Here is a 20,315-nt window from a genome sequence, read left to right on the forward strand (position 1 = left end):
GGGGAAGGGGGAGCTCCTAGGGACTAAACCACCAACCAAAAAGTACACATAGAGGGACACATGGCTTCAGCCACTCATGAAGCAGAGGATAGCCTTGCTGAGCATCAACTGGAGAAGAGGCCCTTGGTTCTGTGAAGGCTCGATGCCCCAGTGTAGGGAAATGCCAGGACAGGGAGGCGGGTGGATGGGGGAACACCCTTATAGAAGCAGGAGGAGGGGGGGATAGGATGGGGTGGAGGAGGGAGGGGTGGAATGGGAAAGGGGATAACATTTGAAATGTAAATAAAGAAAATATCCAATAAAAAAAAGAATGCAGCAAACAACAATGGGAAGAATTAACAGTTATAGAAAGGTTTTTATTGGAGGTGAAAAACCCATATATAAAGACAAAGAAAGACCCTCCACAAAGCATAGAAGATGGGCAGGAAGCTAAAACCCAGCTTCTTTTTTTTTGGTTTTTTTTGTTTGTTTGTTTGTTTTCAAGACAGGGTTTCTCTGTATAGCCTTGGCTGTCCTGGAACTCACTCTGTAGACCAGGCTGGCCTCGAACTCAGAAATCCGCCTGCCTCTGCCTCCCAAGTGATGGGATTAAAGGCATGTGCCACCACCACCCGGCAAAACCCAGCTTCTTGAGAGCTGGGAATTTTCAAAGTCTCTAAAGGGTTTTCCTCCCAACCGCTCCCTCCACCCTCCCAAATCCCTCCCCAGGCCTCCCCTTAAGTTTGGTCAATGTGAAGAAGACAGGATGGTTTATTGGCCCACAACCTTGACTTTTTTTGAGCCAGTATGTTTTCAGGGACCATCTTGGAAGTTAACCATCTTTACTACCTAGTTGTGGAGAGCTTTGAGGGCTGCTTCTAGAAATATGGAAGGAATTTGACATTGGGCTAAGACCTGGAAGTAGGTTCAAAGTTAATACAGCCAAGGAATATATTGTATCCCTTATATCTTGGTTATTCTGATAAACTAGACACAGTGACTACGGGACTTTGTTTATGGCCTTGTTTGATTATTTTGTTTATTGCCTTGTTTGTTCCTTGACTACTTTGTTTATGCCTTAGGACTGACCATATTCTTTGTATGTACCTAGAATGATATAAAAGCAGACTAGGAAAAAAAAATAAACCCACTGAAAGACCCCCAGAACTGGGGAGATCCTTACTCAACTCTCGAGATAATGCGACCACCCAATGACTCACAAGAGACCGAACTTGCTGCAATCACATGAGGTTTATTGGGGATACCAGTACCGGGGTCAATCTCATGACCTTGTCAGCCAGAAGAGTTTGACCCCGAACATAAGAAGTGTGGGGTATTTAAAGGGAAAGACCACAAGCTGGGGGCGGGGAGAGGGTTACCAAGGAAACATAACATAAAAACAGTGGAAAATTTCATAGGGACCCAACCCAAGGTATTCAGTTAGGGAGGGGAACATATTCATTCTAGGAATGTAATCTTCATCTACTGGTCGACAGGAATGGAGAGTCTCATAAACCAGTAGACCTTCATTCCTAGTTCCGCCCTCATTGTGGATCATTCAGGAGGGGCAGGTATCGGGAACCAGAGTCCTGAGGCTCTGAGTTAGCCAAATTCCTGGAACTACCTACTTCACATTTTTTGGCTTGTGGCAGAGGTTTTCCATGCCCCCTTTTAAGTAAAGGTTACACATTACACATACATTTCTATTAAATGCCCTCATTTTAAAATCTAAGATTCTCCAGCCTTTCACCCACTTCAGCTTCAAAACTGGCTGGAGTCATGTTATAGTATTGTGTAATTTTCTTTTTCTTTTCCATCCTCACTCCCTCCTTCGAGATCCTGTTGACTGACTGAGCTGGCTTGATCACCTAGCCATGGCCTCTTCCCTTGTCTGTATGTCTATCAGGAAGTCTGTTTAACTGCTTGGCTATCATATATGAATGACTTTTCATTTTCTGGAGATCCTTAATTTACAAAATCACATCAGAAAAATTCCCAACTTGGTCTTTTGGCTGAGATCAATTGTGAAAGTTCCAACTTCCCATTCTACTTATGTGTCTCATGCTTTCATGTCATTAAATGTTCTCAAGATCAGAAAGTTGGGGCTGGAGAGATGGTTCAGTGGTTAAGAGCACTGACTGCTCTTCCAGAGGTCCTGAGTTCAATTCCCAGTAGCCACATGGTGGCTCACAACCATCTGATGTGATTGCCTTCCAAGTGCTGGGATTAAAGGCGTGTGCCACCATCACCCAGCCAGGAAGCCATTTTATTATAGATAAAAGTACGGGCAGACAGAGAAGGAGAGAGAGAAAAAATATGGAAGGGAGGGGAAGAAGAGGAAATACTAAGAAAAATAAAAAACAATACTAAGAATAACTAGTTGTGGTGATACATACCTTTAATCCCAGCACAGAAGCAAGTAATCACTTTGAGTCCAAGGTCTGGTTTACATAGAGAGTTTTGAGCCAGCCAGGGATGTATAATGAGTCCCTGTCTCAAACAAACAAACAAACAACAAAAACCATTGAGAAAGTGAGACTAGGGGTGATGGTTCAGTGAGTAAAATGTCTCACTGTATAAGCATAAGGACTTGAGTTTGGATCCCCAATACCTGTGTTTAAAAGCAAAGTATGTGTGGGCAGGTGTGTACTTGTAACTCTAAATCTTGGGAGGTAAACACAGGATACCAGAAAGTCACTGGGCAGCTAATCTAACCAGCTTAGGTTCAGGGAGGAACACCCTATCAAAAAGTAAAGTAGAGATAGCCACACCTTTAATCATAGCACTCAGGAGGCAGAGGCAAGTGGATCTCTAAATTCAAGGCCAGCCTGGTCTACAGAGCCAGTTCCAGGATAACAAGGACTACAGAGAAATCTTGTCCGGAAAACAACAACAACAATAATGAAAAGAGATTGAAGATGATACTTAATATTAGCCTCTGACATGCACAAACATACACAAATATTAATACAAAATAAATAATTCTAAGAATATAAAAAATTGAAATTGTAACATAACATTTCACATCATGCATAGAAAGATAGTTCAAAGACAGACTTGTAGTACACATGTATGTTGTACTTGAAAGTTTGGATAGCAAGTTATTCATTTACTTTTAATACTTTTTTTGTGTATATGCTCCTATAGGTGCTATATAGGGGCACATGTGTGAGTGTGGTGTGTATGAATGTGTGCATGCATGTGTGTAGGTCAGAGGTCAATCTCAGCTACCATTCCAATGCCATTCATCTTATTTTTAAGTATTTAAAAATATTTTCTATGTGTGATGTAAAAATGTTATATTACAATTTCTTTTTTTTTTTAAGATTTATTATTATATGTAAGTATACTGTAGTTGTCTTCAGACATACCAGAAGTGGGTGACAGATCTCATTTCGGGTGGTTGTGAGCCACCATGTGGTTGCTGGGATTTGAACTCAGGACCTTTGGAAGAGCAGTCAGTGCTCTTACCCGCTGAGCCATCTCTCCAGCCCTACAATTTCTTATATTTTTAGAATCACTTATTTTGTCTCATTAGTCTGTACAGTAATCTAGGCTGGCTGGCCAGCAAGCCCCAAGAAACTTCCTGTCTCTACCTACCAAGCACTGGAATTAAAATTGTTCACCACCACACTTGGCTTTGTTTTGCACGGATTCAGTTTGCAGGACAAAGGGTAAACACTTATGTGATCATAGGTTAAGAATAAAATGTGATAAATTGGTGAATGCTAAAGCTGTAAGAGCTTTTCTTCTTTAATGGAGAGATGGTGTCAGGGTTACGGCTCCTCCAGAGGATCAATTTCCAGTGCCCACATCAATTTCACAACTGCCTAGACCTCCAGCCCCAGGAACTCCGAAGCTGCCTTCGGGCTTCCTTGGGTCCTCTGCACACACATATATTCTATGTGTGTTTGCATCTGTCTCTCTCTGTCTCTCTCTGTCTCTGTCTCTCTCTGTCTCTCTCTGTCTCTCTCTCTCTCTCTCTCTCTCTCTCTCTGTCTCTCTCTCTCTCTCTCTCTCTCACTAAATAGTTTTTTTTATTTTTATTTTTTCTGTGCATTGTTGTTGTATCTGTGTGAGGGTGTCAGATCTCCTAGAACTGGAGCTATGGAGAGCCTCGGACTGCCATGTGGTTGTTGGGACTTGAACTCTGGTCCTCCGAAAAAGCAGCCAGTGTTTTCAACCACTGAGCCATTGCTCCAACCTCTAAATAAAATATTTTTAAAAGAGCTCATCTTCCCATTATCTTGGGGATGTTGATGTTAATGAAGGATCCTGTGTGTGCTAGAAGAAAAGCACTCCGGACTGGAGAGATGTCTCAGTGGTTAAGAGCACTGACTGCTCTTCCAGAGGTCCTGAATTCAATTCCCAGCAACCACATGGTGGCTCACAACCTTCTGTAATGGGATCGGATGCCCTCTTCTGGATTGTCTGAAAACAGCCACAGTGCACTCATATACATAAAATAATAAAATAAAATCTTAAGAAAAAAAAAGAAAAACACTCCTAAGATTGAAAATAAAACAACAACAACACAAATCCAACTCTATGACCATCTTATTCACACCATTCCGGATAATGAATAATCAACGGAACTAGCTCCTTGCAGGAAAAGCTCCAGGAAACTTTAGGACAGTTGAATATAGAACAGAAAATGGTCAAAAGGATGAAAATTGGTGCCATAAAGATCTTCTGAAAGGTAAAAGTTGGTTCCAAAAAATAGTTTTATTTCTTTATCTGTCTATCTGTTTTTGAGATAAGGTCTCACTCCAAAAGCCCATACTATCTCAAATTCAGTCCTCCTGAATCAGCCTGCCAAGATCTAGGATTACAGGCATAAGTTAACACATGTGGATCCTTGGAGTAGTTTCAATGAAGTAGCCTAGAAGCCAGTTCTGTCTGATACTAGAATATGTAAGAAAAGAGATGAATGTATATGCCGATCAGCCCATAGAACATGACAGCCAAAATGCTGTTATGTAGTTATATATGGATTTTCAGACAGCATCAAAATTAGCTCACTGTTTTCTTTACCTTAAAAACTATTGCTTACAAAACACTAAATCACAACCCAGCCATAGCAATTGAATTAAATTTGTTCTCTTGGTTCACATTCAGGCATAAGCTTCTTAACTAACTATGTAGCTATAACTTGATAGATGTAATAGTTTCTTTTTCTTTTTTTTTTAATATTTTATTTATATGAGTACACTGTAGCTGTCTTCATGTACACCCGAAGAGGGCACCAGATTCCATTACAGATGGTTAGGAATCACCATGTGGTTGCTGGGAATTGAACTCAGGACATCAGTCAGTGCTCTTAACTTCTGAGCCATCTCTCCAGTCCCCTGATGTAATAGTTTCTTGACCAGCAGGCTGATCTTCAAACCACTTGAAGTAGCCTCCTTTATTCAGCCATCCCCTGTTCCTGTTTTCTTTAAGGACAACTAAATGAGTTGAGGAGGTTCTAGAATACATCTCTAGCCTGGGCTCTGCACTGAACTAGAGAGGGAAGTAAGAGAAGGAGATCTGGGGACACATGATACAAAACAAGGTGAAAGGCAGGCAGAGCTCATGCTCTTCAATAGGGCAAGGTAATAAATAATATTCTCCAAGGAGAAGGGGACTCCTAGCCCTGTGGAGACTGAAGACAGTTTGAGCGCAAGAAGAATAAGCAAAGAAGCCCTCCCTCTTCAGTACACACTGCAGATCTTGGAATAGCTCATTTACCTCCCTGTAGGCTATAAGTCTATAAGGGATAAATTTCACTCACTCCATAGTACAAGGGAGCTGGGCTTTAAACATCTTCTCTGCAGGGGCATGGGTTGACTTCTGCTCTAGTCTGATTCATCCTGCTACTGGTGCTATTGTGCTAAATAGGTTTCAGTGGTTTCTAGACTTCTCAACCTCTACTCCTACAGCAGCTACTTCTGTTTCTTCTTACCCAAACTTCTTGGCTGGCTCAACTCCACAAGGCTAACAACAGTTGTATGCATGACCCAAGAGCAAAGCTCCATGATTTCCTTCAAGGACAATGGAACAGGAGAGAAAAGACGCTACAATTCGACAGGCATGGTGGCTTATTCCTTTAATCTTAACAATCATGAACGCAGAGGCAAACAGATCTCTGTGAGTTCAAGCCCAGCCTGATCTACAAAAGAGTTATAGGACAGCCAGGGCAGAGAAACCTGTCCAAACAAACAAACAAACCAAAGTTACAATTCTGAGAACTGATTTGGAATTTGAAGAGACAAACAAGCCAGAGAACCCCCAACTATAATACCAGTAGTACCAGCAGGCAAAGTCAGGCTCCACAGCAATTTTCCCCCCTTTGGTTTTTCAAGACAGGTTTTCTCTGTATAGCCCTGGCTGTCCTGGAACTCACTCTGTAGACCAGGCTAGCCTCGAACTCAGAAACCTGCCTGCCTCTGCCTCCCAAACCCTGGGATTATAGGCATGCGCCACCTCTGCCTACACAACAACCAAGTCTGGAGTAATCAAAGGAGCATAAGAACACAGAAATCTGGAAGAACTACACATTCTGAGATCCTTTTATTCCACATTCTGTCTTTGAGACCTTACCAAATTCTTCCTCCATAGATGATGCCACCTATTTGTGCTGTCTATAAATCTCTTCTAGGGGCTAATCCCATCGGCAGTGTTTGCCCAGATGCACAAAAACACTGCATCAGCTGGGGCAAGGTGATGCATGCTTGTAATACCATCACTACAGAAGCAGAATATGGACCATCTTCAGCTACACAGAAAGTTTGAAACCAGCGTGGGAGAAATATGTATGTCACATCACCCTGTCTCAAAACAAAATAAACACTTAAGCATTACCCATGGATGTTAGACATTTAGTGTCCCATCTTCTCTGTTCTATTTTTCTATGATTCTTATGAATGCTTGGACCATGCTTTCCCACTCCTCACACCAATCATATATTCCTGTTCACTTTGTGTTTTAAGTTTTTTTTCCGAGGCAAAAACACTCTGTAGCCCAAGCTAGTTTTAAATTTAAGAGTAATCCTCCTGCCTCAGTCTCTGAGTACTGAATTACAACTGTGAGTCAGCCCAGTTCACAGACTCATGCTGATAAGGCAAACATTCCACCAGCTGAGCCACATCCTACCCCACTCCCAGCTCCTCCTCCAATCTTTCCCCCTCCCCCACCTTCTAAGAGCAGGTGGGTAGTCACTCTCCCAGGCCAGGAAGTTTGGCATTCTTTTGCTTTTCAAAGTAGCCCTGCCTTTAATAAAACTTACAGTCCAGGAGCTGGAGAGGTGGCTCAGCGGTTAAAAGCACTCACTGCTCTTACAGAGGTCCTGAGTTCAGTTCCCAACAACCACATGGTGGCTCACAGCCATCTGTAATGGAATCCGATGCCCTCTTCTGGTGTGTCTGAAGACAGCAACAGTGTATCCATAGACATAAAATAAATAAATCTTTAAAAGAAAAAGTTTACAGACCAGTTCCAGTACAGTTCAGTTTACATATGTAGATGTATAAATACTTCAATATAAAGTTTTATAGTCTTTTGGTTCCATGCGTTAAAATTACAGATACACACAGGTAATTTAAAGTTAGCAGATTTTTGTGATCCATCAAACGCAGTCACCATTTAACTGTACGGCTAGACCTTTTATTCTTTAGACATTTCAATATATTGATAGAGAGAACAGGTGTATTAAACACTTGCATGACGGTAGAAGGCCCAAGTCTCTAATGATGGTGCTCTTAAAGGTTGTTCCCTAGACTTGTCTAAGGCACCTTAGCATTTCTGTTCCGGGGCTTGGTCCCAGTCAGCCCAGGGGGCAGCCCCGCCTCCTCCGCCAGCCCCGCCTCTTTTGCTTGAAGTCGGGCTTTGGTACCGGAGGCTGCAAGTCCTCGGCTCCGATCCAGGCCACGGATTCCAGGTTGGTGAGCAAACCCATTTTCTGAAGCGTCGTTGCTGTCCCACTGGTGTGTAGAGTCTGTGCTACCTTACACAGCACACGCGTTGGGGCTCACGCGTGGAAGAGTGCGGGACTGTACCTTTGAATTTCCTTGAGTTTGGGAATCATTGAAGAGCCACGTTCGCGGCAGGGAATAGGCAGTATTCCTATAGCAGTAAGGGGGTAACGGGCGTTGAACCTGGATTCTGGAGGAAAAGGCACACTACTCTGAGAGTTTCCCGTTCGGAGTCCCGGGTGGATTCAGAGGTCAACATCCCCTCCCCCAGCTCCAGGAAGTAGGTTTATCCTCCCCCCACCCCCCAATCTCCCAAGCCGGCCCGAGGTCTTCCTGGAAGAGTTGGGAGATGAGCTACTCTACCTGCCCCGCCCAGGTCTACACCGGCTGCAACCAGTCGGAGCTGGGAGCCCTGGGGCCTCTCCCGAGGAAGCTGAGGCAAGCTGGGCGGAGTTAGAAACAGACCCCAGTGAGGATTTCTGGCCCTTGGGAATTAAAGGCTTCCGGACGTACTCTGGAGAAGTTTGCTTACCGCGTACTCTTCATCTGCGGACCTTCTCTGGAGGTGCCTACCGCCCCGTTACCTTCCTCTCTTTCTCCCTCTCTCTCCCTCTCCCTCTCCCTCTCCCTCTCTCTCTCTCTCTCTCCCTCCTCTACCTCCCTTCCCCCCTCTCTCTTCCTTCCTTTCTTTCAGATGTATACTTCTATAGCTCAAGCTACCCTGTAGCTAACCCATCCTCTTGATTCCAGTTATTTGAGACAAATAACTGATATTTGTTACTGCTATGTTACATGTGTTTCAGTACAGGACCTGGAAATTGGACACTGTGCCCTGAGCCTTTTTACTTAGCCTCTGAGCTTTAACATTTTTTAAAAAAAATATATAGCGTGAATAGAGCAATGGGTGGAGTCTAGGGTTTTGGTGAAAGTTAACTGGGGCAGAGTTCGAAATACACAGCAAACCACCGGGCATGGGAAATTTTCAAACGAAGTTATTATGGACAAACTCCATGCCTAACTTTTTTTTTTTTGGTTTTGGTTTTTCGAGACAGGGTTTCTCTGTGTGGCCCTGGCTGGCCTGGAACTCAGAAATCCGCCTGCCTCTGCCTCCCACGTGCTGGGATTAAAGGCTTGCGCCACCACCGCCCGGCTCCATGTCTAACTTTTAAAAAATGTATTATCAAACCAGTTTTGGAAACAATATGTTAAGAAGTTGGGGCGTGCGACCCAGTTGGTAGGATGCTGGCACAAATTTCTGAGTTGGATCCCCAGCTCCAAGGAACGGTAGAAGAGCTGCGGTGATGCACTAAGTACTTGGGGAGTGACTGGGGGTAGGGTAGGACAAGGTGCATACCTAAAATACCTGCACTTGTGTGGAGGCAGGGGAGTCCAAAGTTCAAGGTCATCCTCAGTTGCTGACAAGGCCTCAGAACAAAAATAAGTAAAGAGGTAATGAAAGTGTTAAATTTGCTTTATGGAATGTTAAAAAAAGGATATGACCTCTACTTGCTATGTCTACACAAATTAAAACATAAAAATTTTAACAGGAATTACAAGTGAGATACCACAAGTTTAGTAATTGCACAAAAAATTATAACCTACCCTTTAAAAACATAATATATTATTTAACACTGGCTAGAAGAGGAGAAAAATCTATACAGATATACGGAGTACTCTTTTATGAATTTCCGGCGTTAACAAACTTTTATTAAATGCGTAATGAATGATTCTTTTGAAGGTAAACTCAGAAATGCTTAAAACTAATTATATTCAAGTTTTATGTCCACTGAGTGCTATTAGATAAATTCTAGATTGTTAGCATCGGGGCCTCCAAAGCCTGTGACGTCACATGATCAGGCCTCAGACCTGTTGCCAACACACCCGATCTCCTCTGATCTCTGAGGCTAAGCAGGGTAGGGTCTGGAGATCTCTGAGGCTAAGCAGGGTCTGGCCTGGTTAGTACTTAGGTGAGACCGCCTGGGACTACCGGGTGCTGTTGCCCTGGCAACAGATCTGTGAGGCCCGCCCATGTGACATCACTAGCTTTGGAGGCCCTGATGCTAACACAGATAGTAGATCAAGTTAGAATGTAGTCCTGTATAAAAATAAAAGATGACATTAGCCAGGCATGCTTGAAGAGGACTTTAATCTCAGCACTCCGGAAGTAGAAGCAGATAGATGGTTGTGATTTCAAGGCCAGCCTAGTCTATAACAAATTTTTCCTCTTTCCCATCCCTCTCCTCTTCTGAGTCCCCACCCAGCCTTGCCCATGGTGGTCCCTGAGTATTACTGATTTTTATCCTGCAGGCCATTCTGGTGCCTACATGAGCTTCTGTTCTGACAGGTAGTTCAGATCTGAGGATCAGTCTGTATTTTGGCACTCCTTTCACCTTTCCAGATTTTTCCTGCCCTAAATTGTCTCTACCTGGCAAAGAAGGTCAGTACTAAAGCATTCTGACTACCCTGCAAATCTTTTTCATTTCTGAGCCCCTGCATAGAGCTCCAGTTCAGGCCAGTGACCTTGCTCTGCCTCTAGTGTAGCTCTCTGATCTTTTAAAAATTTCTTGGTTTGGTTCTTTTGTTTTGTTTATGTGTATATGTGTGATTACGTGAGTATGCACATGCCACGTGCATACAGGAGCTCACCGAGGCCAACAGGGCATTCAGTTCCCTGGAACCTACGTTAGAGGCAGTTGTGAGCTGCCTTGTGGATGCTGAGAGCCAAACCCAGGTTCGATGCAAGAGCAGCCACTTACCACTGAACCATCTCTCCAGCCCCTGTTCTTCTGGTTTAACTGAACTCCCCAGCCCTAAGTCTTTCTCTTTTATAGACTGCTAATTTGATCGTCTTGCTCTAGAGTGTCAGACAATCCTAGTCTATAGTAAACACCAATTTCTTTGTTTGCATTCAAGAATTGTTATCTAATGTATCCCATCAGAATAAGAAGTGACAAAGATTCTAATGAAGTAGAAAATGGAGCCACTGTGTAATTTTAAGTATTCTATTAGCTCTGTTACATGGTAAAAAGTCTGTGAGGTGTTACACCTTCATCTCTAATTTCAGCACATTGGAGGCAAGAGCAAGAAAATCAAGTTAAGTGGCCAGGGCTCTATAGTGGAATTCTGTCTTAGGAAAACCAAACAAACAAAAAAGATGAAGTGGATAGGCAGATTTTTAATTTTATTGAACCCAATACATGAAACATGCATTCAATTAAAGTTTACAAAATAATCATTTTTTCCTACAAAATTTTAAAAGTCTAACTTGAATACATATTTCTGACAAGTCAAACCCCAGGTCTCAGTAGCCATGAATAGCTGTTGCATTTGATAGTACAATTGGAAGACAAGGCATCAAGCCATCTTTCTGATAAGATTGTTCCCCATTCACTCCATGCCACTACTATTTTTATTATTACTGTTTTTTTGTCAGTATTATGCAATTATAATGACTATATATTAAGTTAGAAGCCACAAATATACAATTTTATTTATTTTTAGTGCATTTGTTTATTTTCTGACAGCATCTCACTGTATCCCTAGCTGTCTCAGGACTCTGTAGACCAGCCTGGTCTGGAACTCACAGAGCTCCACCTGCCTCCTGAGTGCTGGGACTTCTTTAGTTTTTTGAGTTTTGTGTGTGTGTGTGTGTGTGTGTGTGTGTGTGTGTGTGTGTGTGTGTTTAGCTGATGCAGAACTCCCTATTTTTCCCACTCTAGCTTTTTTTTTTAAATATTTATTTTGTGTTTATGAGTACATTGTAGCTGTATTCAGACACACCAGAAGAGGGCATCCAATCCCATTACAGATGGTTATGAGCCACCATGTGGTTGCTGGAAATTGGGAATTGAACTCAGGACCTGTGGAAGAGCAGTCAGTACTCTTAACCACTGAGCCATCTCTCCAGCCTCCTGCCTCAGCCTCCCAAGTGCTAGGATTTCAGGCACAAGCCACCACACTTTGGCATACCTAGCCGCAAAGCCCCAAAGCTCTTGGACATTTCCTTTACACTTCCACCATCTTTGTTCTGGGGGACAGTTCATCCCCACTGGAACCCTAGGGCTTCACTGACACAAATGTTCTTCCACTTACCAGCAGTTCCATTTAATTGGCCTATTGGCCTAAAGCAAACAAAACGTCTTGTATTTTAAGTTTGGCTTGAAGGCTTCCTGTTACATAGTGAACTGTAACCTAACTTGATAATGTAAATAGATTGTAGCCTACTCTTGCAGCAAAGAGCCAAGTCTCTGCCAATCAGAAGGAACTATATAAGTAGTGCCTGGATGTCAGTACCAATCTCTGCTTCCTTCATCTAGGGTCTCTTCCTTCTCTCTGAATATAATCAGCTGGCCTAGCTTACCTCGGGTGGTAAGGTAGAGTATTTGTGAGCTCTTTTTTGGTCCAGATTAGTGAGGGACTGTAGGATTGCACATAAACTCCTTTCAGATTTGCAGAACTGGGTATGGGTGTGACTGAGTAATAAAGCTGATGCTAGCAAGTGTAGGTCCAGGGTTGCAGCCACAGCCTGGTGGGAGGATATACACAATTAAAATTGTATTTAAATTAGTTTAATGTGGATGAGTGTTTTGTCTGCATGAGTGTCTGAACCACTACTGTGCCTGGTTCCCTCAGAGGCCAGATGAGGGTGTCAGATCCCCTGGAACTGAAGTGAGTAGCCATGTAAGTGATGGGAATTGAACCCCGGTTCTCTGCAAGAAGAGCCAGTGCTCTTAATCACTGAGCCATCTCTCCAACCCCTGTAATTTTGTCTTTTGATAGTAATATACCCACTGTATGGGTATATTACAGTTGTTCTTTTGGCAGTTAACATCACAAATTCCCTCAAGGATTAGGGATTTCCTCAAGATACTAGTGTTTTGCAAAATATGGTTTTGCCTGAAAGGAAAGAAGCATTTTTATTGGGGACCCAGATTTGGTTCCCAGCACTAACATAGCAGCTTATGACCGAGATCCAGTGCCCTTTTCTGGTCTTTGTGGGCACCAGACATACACATGGGGCACAGACAGCCATTCAGGCAAAACCCCATATATTTGGGGGTGGGGGCATGTTATAAAACCTATTGCCTGCCTCTGTTGTGGATATTCCTGTCTGTTGGTTTTCCTGGAAAAAAAGAAGAAGAAGTTGAGCAAGAAGCATGAGTGGAGCAGACTCACAGGGTGAAGGTGTCCGCAAGCTTTGACACCTGTGGTCCTGGAGACCAAGCATAAGGGAATGATAGCCAAAGGTGAAAAGGCTCATGAGAAGGGATGGATCGTCAGCTAAAGGAGGGTTCTGGCTTTTCATTCGCTGAGGTCTAATTGCTGTGGGTACAATCATAAACAGAAAACAGAAGACTCTGCCTCACCATTTCTGTGAGAGAATTGAGAGCATCAAAGTAGGTGATGATAAGAAAAACAAAGCTAGTGGGTGCTCGCCAGAGTTGCTTGCCTTCTGATAAGACAATGTGGAAGAGGTCATTGGTGCAGATGCCAGAACGGAGGGTCTCACTTGCAACAGGAGCAGCAAATCCAAAAGTCCTGGCCCAGTCATGAGCGCTGAAAACATGCTCAGGTGGGCTGAAGAAAGGCCTGCCAAATGCAGGTCACACTAGGCCTCTCCAGAGTCCCCATTTATCTTTCTATCCAATAGGAGGTAAAGGATACGATAAGCATTGTAGCTAGAGGGTAAGCTGGTGTTAGATGTGAGCTGAGGTACAGTGTTGGAGTTGGGGCCAGAGTGTCCATTCCTTTCTCCTTCCTTAGCCTGTGTCTTTTTTTTTTTTTTTCTTTCTACCCAAGATTCTATAAGCAAGCTGGAAAATTAGACAAGAGAGTGGCTACAATGACTTCAGCCGTCCTGGTGGACATCCGAGATGAAGTCACCTGCCCTATCTGCTTGGAGCTCCTGACAGAGCCCCTGAGCATAGACTGTGGCCATAGCTTCTGCCAGGCCTGCATCACAGGCAACAGTGATAACTCAGGGCTCAGCCAAGAAGGGAGGAGCAGCTGTCCTGTGTGCCGGACTGCCTACCAGCCTGGGAACCTCCGCCCTAATCGGCACCTGGCCGCCATAGTGAAGAGGCTCAGAGAGGTCGAGTTGGGCCCTGGAAAGCAGCTCGAGATCATCTTTTGTACACTTCATGGAGAGAAACTCCAGCTCTTTTGCAAGGAGGATGGGAAGTTAATTTGCTGGCTTTGTGAGCGATCTCAGGAGCACCGTGGTCATCACACATTCCTTATGGAGGAAGTGGCCCAGGAGTACCAGGTAGGTCCTAAGCTTAACCTTACTTCATGTTCTCTCATCTGATTGCTTTATATAGTTTGGGTTTGCTTTCTTCTGGAAGAGCTGCAAGAGAGAATTTTGTTGTGTAGCCCAGGCTGGCCTCAATCTCAGAGATCTGCCTGTCTCTGTTTCCCAAGTGCTGGGATTAAAAGTATGGACCACCACTGCCTGGCTTTGTTTTCTTTTTTATGTAAGATTTTCTTCTTTTTAAAATAAGGTCCCATATACTCCAGTATCGATTCAAACTGACTGTATAAATAATGACAACCTTGAACTTCTGATCCTACTGCCTTCATTTCCAGAGTTCTGTGATTACAAGTGTCCAGTATTTCTTACATGCTAGGTAAACACTCTGTCAACTGAAACTATACGTGAAGCCCAGGTTTCTTTGTGGAACTCATGATTACCTGAAAGTTGGGAACCTGGAAAGTAACTTCCTAACAATAATATTTTCTTGCTGCACCTTGCTTATTTGCTGTACAAGTCTGACTAATCCCTTGTTTGCATTCCCTGTATAGAGAAGCCAAGGCAGGATTCCCCTGGGCTCAGCATAATCTCAGCCTGGTTTGTTCTGTGTCTAGGTACTAAGACAGTTTGAGGCCGGCCCCTCTTTAACCTGGTCTGGTCATTCCAGGACATGTTCCAGGAGTCTCTGAAGAAGCTGAGGAGGGAGCAGCAGGAAGCCGAGAAGCTAAAAGCTCTCATCCAAGAGAAGAGGGAATCCTGGAAGGCAAGTAGCATTCTCCTGAAAGTGATCTGGGACAACAGAGGTGACCAGGGTGCCCCAGTGTCTCCTCCTCCTTGGTAGCCTTGCTTCCCTGCCCAAGTCCTTTTCCTTGTGCAGATCAGGGAAATTGGGGTGGAAGTTAGGTAACAAACTTGTCAACAAAGTCCTCTTGTGTTGGTTTTTATTTGTTTTGGTTGGTTGGGGTTTGGTTTGGTTTTTTGTTGTTGTTGTTGTTGGGGGTTTTTTTGTATTTTGTTTCTTCTGCTTTTTAAAAGAAATTACATTTTATTATTTTATGTTTATGGTTGTTTTACCTACAGGCGTTGTTATGAACCATAAGTATGCCTGGTGAGTAAGAAGGCCAGAAGTTCCCTCTTTTAAGTTTACAGACAACTGTGAGCCACCATTGGTTGCTGGGAATCAAACTTGGGTCCTCTGGAAGAGCAACAAGTGCTCTTAACATCTGAGCCATCTCTCCAGGCCCTCCCAGATTTTTAAGACAATTCAAAGAGAAAGGATGGCTTCCCAGACTTAGTGGTACACACATTTAATTCTAGCACTTGAAAGGCAAGAACAGGTAGATCTCAAGGCCATCCTTACCTACGATGTGAGTTCCAAACCAGCCAGAGTTACACAGAGAAACCCTGTCTCCAAGAAAAAAAATAAATAAATAAATAAATAAATAAGAAAGGCCAATCAGTCTGATGTGACCCATAATTTGTAATTCTGAATCTTCCTCTATTTCCATCTTGACCTCCTGGAAATGATATGTTAATTGTGAGCCAGCTATTCCTCCCAGGACTCAAAATTAGAAGCAGACTCTGATCTAGATGCCTAAGAGGGTAGATGAGCTTCCTGGAGTCTAAACTCACCCAAGACTAACATATATCTCCAAACTTTACATAGACAGCCTAAGGCTTAGGCCATGAGAACAGGTCCGACAGGCTTGTCCCTCCACTCTCAGCCTCAGCCGGCCAGGCCCAGGGAAGCAGTATGCAGCTGTTTCCTGCTCCCTCCCCCTAGGGGAGAACCCTTGGTCCAGCAACCAACTGCCTGTTTGTTTGTTGTTTGTTTGTTTGTTTGTTTGTTTGTTTTTTCCTGGTACTTAAGAGTCAGGTAGAGCCTGAGAGACGCCGGATCCAGACAGAGTTTAAGCAGCTCCGAAGCATCCTGGACAGGGAGGAGCAGCGGGAACTGAAGAAATTGGAAGTGGAAGAGAGGAAGGGGCTGAGCATCATAGAAAAGGCCGAGGGTGATGTGATCCACCAGAGCCAGTCACTGAAAGACCTCATCTCAGACCTGGAGCAGCGGTGCAGGGGTTCCGCAGTGGAACTGCTGCAGGTATTGAGCTGTGAGGAGGCCACCAGTCAAAGTCTAGAACAATTCAGATGCAAATGCTAAGGGAAGCCCCATTGTTATTCCTTCCTAGACTTGAGTTGCCAGAAGTTTATCTGGCCTTGGTTTTATTCTGCATTGTTCTCCAGGAGTCTTGATGTTCTGATACAGATAAACCTTAGCTGTGAGGGACTCTCCTGTGTCTTGCAGGGAATTTCCCTAATTTCCTGGCCCCTTCCCTCTAGAACTCAACAGTACTACCCCAGATAAGGCATTCCAAGCCCTTTAACATTGCCCTATGCCCCCAGCACTAATCCCAGCTGGAAACTTGTGTTCACTGGGCAGCTTATTGTCCCTGTTGCTGTGATGAGAATTTTCAGTTTCATCACAGGAAAACATCAAAATCAAGTTAGATTCGGGCACTTACCAGTCTTTCTCTGCTTTTACTCTCTTCAGTACAATCCGCTAGTGTGCTGTAGCCACAGATACTGTCTACTTTTGTGCAACATGCACCATCTAAGGGATGACATTTGAGAGAGAACCATGTTTAAAACCTGTGACTGTCTCAAAGCCAGGTGGTGGCACAGGCCTTAAATCCCAGCACACTAGAGGCAGAGGCAGATGAATCTCTTGAATTTAAGGCCAGCCTGGTCTATGGAGTCAGTTCTAGGACAGCCTGGGCTACACAGAGAAACCCTGTCTCGAAAAAAACAAATATGAAATAAAACCTGTTGCTGTCTCAAGGGTAGAAGTTAGTCTGTTATAACTGCAGGGCCAAGTGGTGCATACTAAATTTCAGATAATATACATACATACATACATACATACACACATACATACATACATACACACATACATTTCAGACATAGCGATAGGCTCAGTGGTGGGGCATTCGTCTACATAAAGTCTTGGTTTTAATCCCAAACATTGCCAAAAAACAAACAAAACTCACAGTTATAAAAATAAAGAAACGTACCCAAATTTGTGCCTGGGTCTTTAGGAACTTTGCTCCGAAATGGAGTTGTTTGGGGGTTTTGTGTTTAGTTCTCTTGAGATGAGTTCTTGCTTTGTAACCCAGGTTGTCCTCAAACTTAGAGTTTGCTTGCCTCAACTTCCCAAGTGCTTGCTAGGATCACAGGCGTGCACCATGCAGGCTATATCTAGCTTGCTCAGAGTTCTCATCTCTACTTTGTAGCCCTTAGGCCTTTGTTTGTTCCTAGTCACTACATGGGGTGGTGAAGGTGGAAGAAGACAGGATCCTTAATCTGTCTTTTTTCCTTCCTAGGATGTGGGTGATGTCACAAAAAGGTATGTGAGAATATTAGCTAGTGCCCTTGGGCTTTCCAAAAGTTCTTGGCCCCTGTAGAATAATCCCTTGGGAAAGGGGAAAAGTCACAGGCAAGAGAGATTTGAGACTGGTATATTGAGTTGTATGTGACTTTGGGAATCTCAAAAATAAGGGAGCAGGCTGGCATCTATGGTAGTAGAATTGGTATAGTAAGAACACTGACAGGAGACATGATTCTTTTTCACCAACCTCTCTACATGCCTTTGACACTGGTTTTCCTGTTCTTGGCTGTGTGTCTTAGAGGGAAACCACCATCCATGTATTGTCAAGTCTTTACAGATGCTGGCTGTAAACTTTCCCTTCTTCCTCTGGCTGTCCAATCCTGGACTTGCTGCCCCATGCTCAGGTATCCTTATATGTCAATTCCAGTAAAAACACAGACCTGAGTCAAGAGGCGAATGGCTTCGGTCCTGGGATAGAACAAGAAGGTCTCTTCAGTAATCAGATCTACAAAGTCCTCCACAGAGGTGATATCTGAAGTTGTCCACAGGCCCTTCTAGCTCTTAGATAATGGACTTGGGTTTCTGGTGGTGAAACCTAAGCCCACACCCTTGAAGCAAGCCCTTCAAGTATTTTATTAGCGTGACAGCAGGGCTCTTGGTCAGTTCGGGCAATCTCCAGCATCACCTGGTGGACATTCTGATGCAGCACTGACATTTTAAACATTTTGTTTTCTTTCTACATAGAGCAAAGCACTCCACAGCCATTGTTCTTCTCAGTTGCCTCCTGTCCTTAGGACACAGATAGAAAGAGGAAAGCCACTGTATGTTACAGAAGTTACCATGGAAAAGAAAGTAAACAAGGCTGTAATAAGTTAGCATTTCCTGAAATGTATGGAGATGGTGAACAGCTAGTTTCTAGTCCAGGTCTTCTGGTCCAGGGCGGGGCTCGTGACAGATGCTGCCTTTCCTCAAGAAAGAATATTCAAGTTCATCAATGAATCTGAGGGTTGGGGAGAGAGAGTCAGCACCCTCAAGCTCTCATAACGTCTGTCCTCACTAGGAGTGAGTTCTGGACCCTGAGGAAGCCCCAAGCTCTCCCCACCAAGCTGAAAAGTGTGTTTCGAGCCCCGGATCTGAAGAAGATGCTGCGAGTGTTTAGAGGTAAGTTTGGGGGAAGTGGCTGTGGAATCACTGTAGAGGGTATAGTAATGTAGAGAATATCAGTTAAGAGTGAAGTCAGAATTACTGTAGAGTGTGTATGTAGTAATGTAGAGCAGTAGTTATGAGTGAAGTCAGAATTACTGTAGAGCGTGTGTGTAGTAATGTAGAGCAGTAGTTATGAGTGAAGTCAGAATCACTGTAGAGCATGTGTGTAGTATGTAGAGAGCAGTAGTTATGAGTGAAGTTGCAGAGGGGCTGGTGCACTGTGCTGAGGGTGAAGCAGTCCCTGTATCAGAGGCGATGTTCTTTTACATGTTTTCCTTTTCTTACAGAGTTGACAGACGTACAAAGCTACTGGGGTGAGTAGAATCCATGACCTCTGAACTGATACCCGTGAGCCCCTTTCACGTGTTTCCCCTTAACAAACATGCATGTTCTCTCAGGTGTCCATGACTCTCTTATTCCCCTGCTAATACTCTCGGTCCCCCACCGCCATTTCCTTTGTCCCCTCCTCCCAGAGTCATGAGATCCATGTGCCCATTCTTATCTGCTACTGTTGTACCTTCTCCTACAGTGGACGTGACTCTGAATCCACAGACTGCTAATTTAAATCTTGTCCTGTCGAAAAACCGGAGACAGGTGAGGTTTGTAGGTGCCCAGCTGTCAGAGCCGCCCAGTCTGGAAGAACATTATGACTGTAGTGTCCTGGGCTCTCAGCACTTCTCCTCAGGAAAATACTACTGGGAAGTGGATGTGACCAGGAAGACGGCATGGATCTTGGGTGTATGCTGTACCCCAGTGGAGCCCATGTTCTCTTTCAGCCAGTACTCCAGCAAACAGGGTGCCTACTCCAGGTATCAGCCACAGAGTGGATACTGGGTGATTGGGTTGCAGCATAAGCATGAGTACAGAGCCTATGAGGACTCCTCTCCATCACTGCTCCTCTCCATGACCGTGCCACCTCGACGCATAGGGATTTTCTTAGACTATGAGGCTGGCACAGTGTCCTTTTATAATGTCACAAACCATGGCTTGCCCATCTACACCTTCTCGAAATACTACTTTCCTACTGCCCTTTGTCCATATTTTAATCCTTGCAGCTGTATCGTCCCGATGACACTGCGGCGTCCAACTTCCTGAGGTCCTGCTACCCCTGCCCACAACTAAGCAGATTTTTTTCAAACATGACTCCTCTCTGAGTCTCTTTTCTCCTAGTAGGATACCGCCCATTGCTGACAGTGAGCACCCTTGACCAATCTCATGGAAAAGTGTTTAGTGTTTTGGGTTTTTTGTATTTTGCTTTTAGGTTGTTTATTTTTGTTTGTTTATTGTTTTTTTTTTCCGAGGTAGGGTTTCTGGAACTCTCTTTGTAGGTCAAGCTGGCTAGCACTCAGGAGAGGCAAGTGGATCTCTCTCGCTGGGCTTAAAGGCATGTGACACACGCCCAGTTGTTTTTGTTTGTTGTAAAACAGGCTGGTCTTGAACTCTGATTGAGAAAGTAACTGAGAGCTGATCCAGAGTCCCAATTACTAATGGACATCACCATACCTGGCTGTGATTTTGTTTTTATGTTGTTTGAGATATGGTC

At 44.0% G+C, this 20,315-nt stretch overlaps 1 protein-coding gene across 2 annotated transcripts; it reads left to right on the plus strand.

Annotated features, from left to right (window-relative positions):
- Positions 1–7,843: 7,843 nt before the first annotated feature.
- Positions 7,844–19,979, plus strand: Trim6 (tripartite motif containing 6). 2 transcript variants are annotated; one of them, XM_031387707.1, is made up of 8 exons: positions 7,844–7,897; positions 13,731–14,196; positions 14,849–14,944; positions 16,052–16,282; positions 17,562–17,584; positions 18,627–18,727; positions 19,060–19,086; positions 19,302–19,979. In XM_031387707.1, exons 2-8 carry the CDS (start codon positions 13,774–13,776, stop codon positions 19,865–19,867), a joined length of 1,467 nt encoding a protein of 488 aa, XP_031243567.1. In that variant the 5' UTR covers positions 7,844–7,897; positions 13,731–13,773; the 3' UTR covers positions 19,868–19,979. The 2 variants fall into 2 exon arrangements, with proteins under 2 accessions (XP_031243567.1, XP_031243568.1); XM_031387708.1 differs by lacking the exon at positions 7,844–7,897 and adding an exon at positions 8,337–8,496.
- Positions 19,980–20,315: the final 336 nt, after the last annotated feature.

The sequence above is a fragment of the Mastomys coucha genome, unplaced genomic scaffold (genome assembly GCF_008632895.1).
Source record: "Mastomys coucha isolate ucsf_1 unplaced genomic scaffold, UCSF_Mcou_1 pScaffold21, whole genome shotgun sequence".
NCBI lineage: Eukaryota > Metazoa > Chordata > Mammalia > Rodentia > Muridae > Mastomys > Mastomys coucha.

Bases quoted from the DNA above. Each gene is read 5' to 3' on its own strand.
- Trim6 (XM_031387707.1), top strand. From the start codon at position 13,774: ATGACTTCAGCCGTCCTGGTGGACATCCGAGATGAAGTCACCTGCCCT. The intron at 14,197-14,848 runs GTAGGTCCTAAG...TGGTCATTCCAG, and splicing joins AAGTGGCCCAGGAGTACCAG to GACATGTTCCAGGAGTCTCT. The intron at 16,283-17,561 runs GTATTGAGCTGT...TTTCCTTCCTAG, and splicing joins CCGCAGTGGAACTGCTGCAG to GATGTGGGTGATGTCACAAA.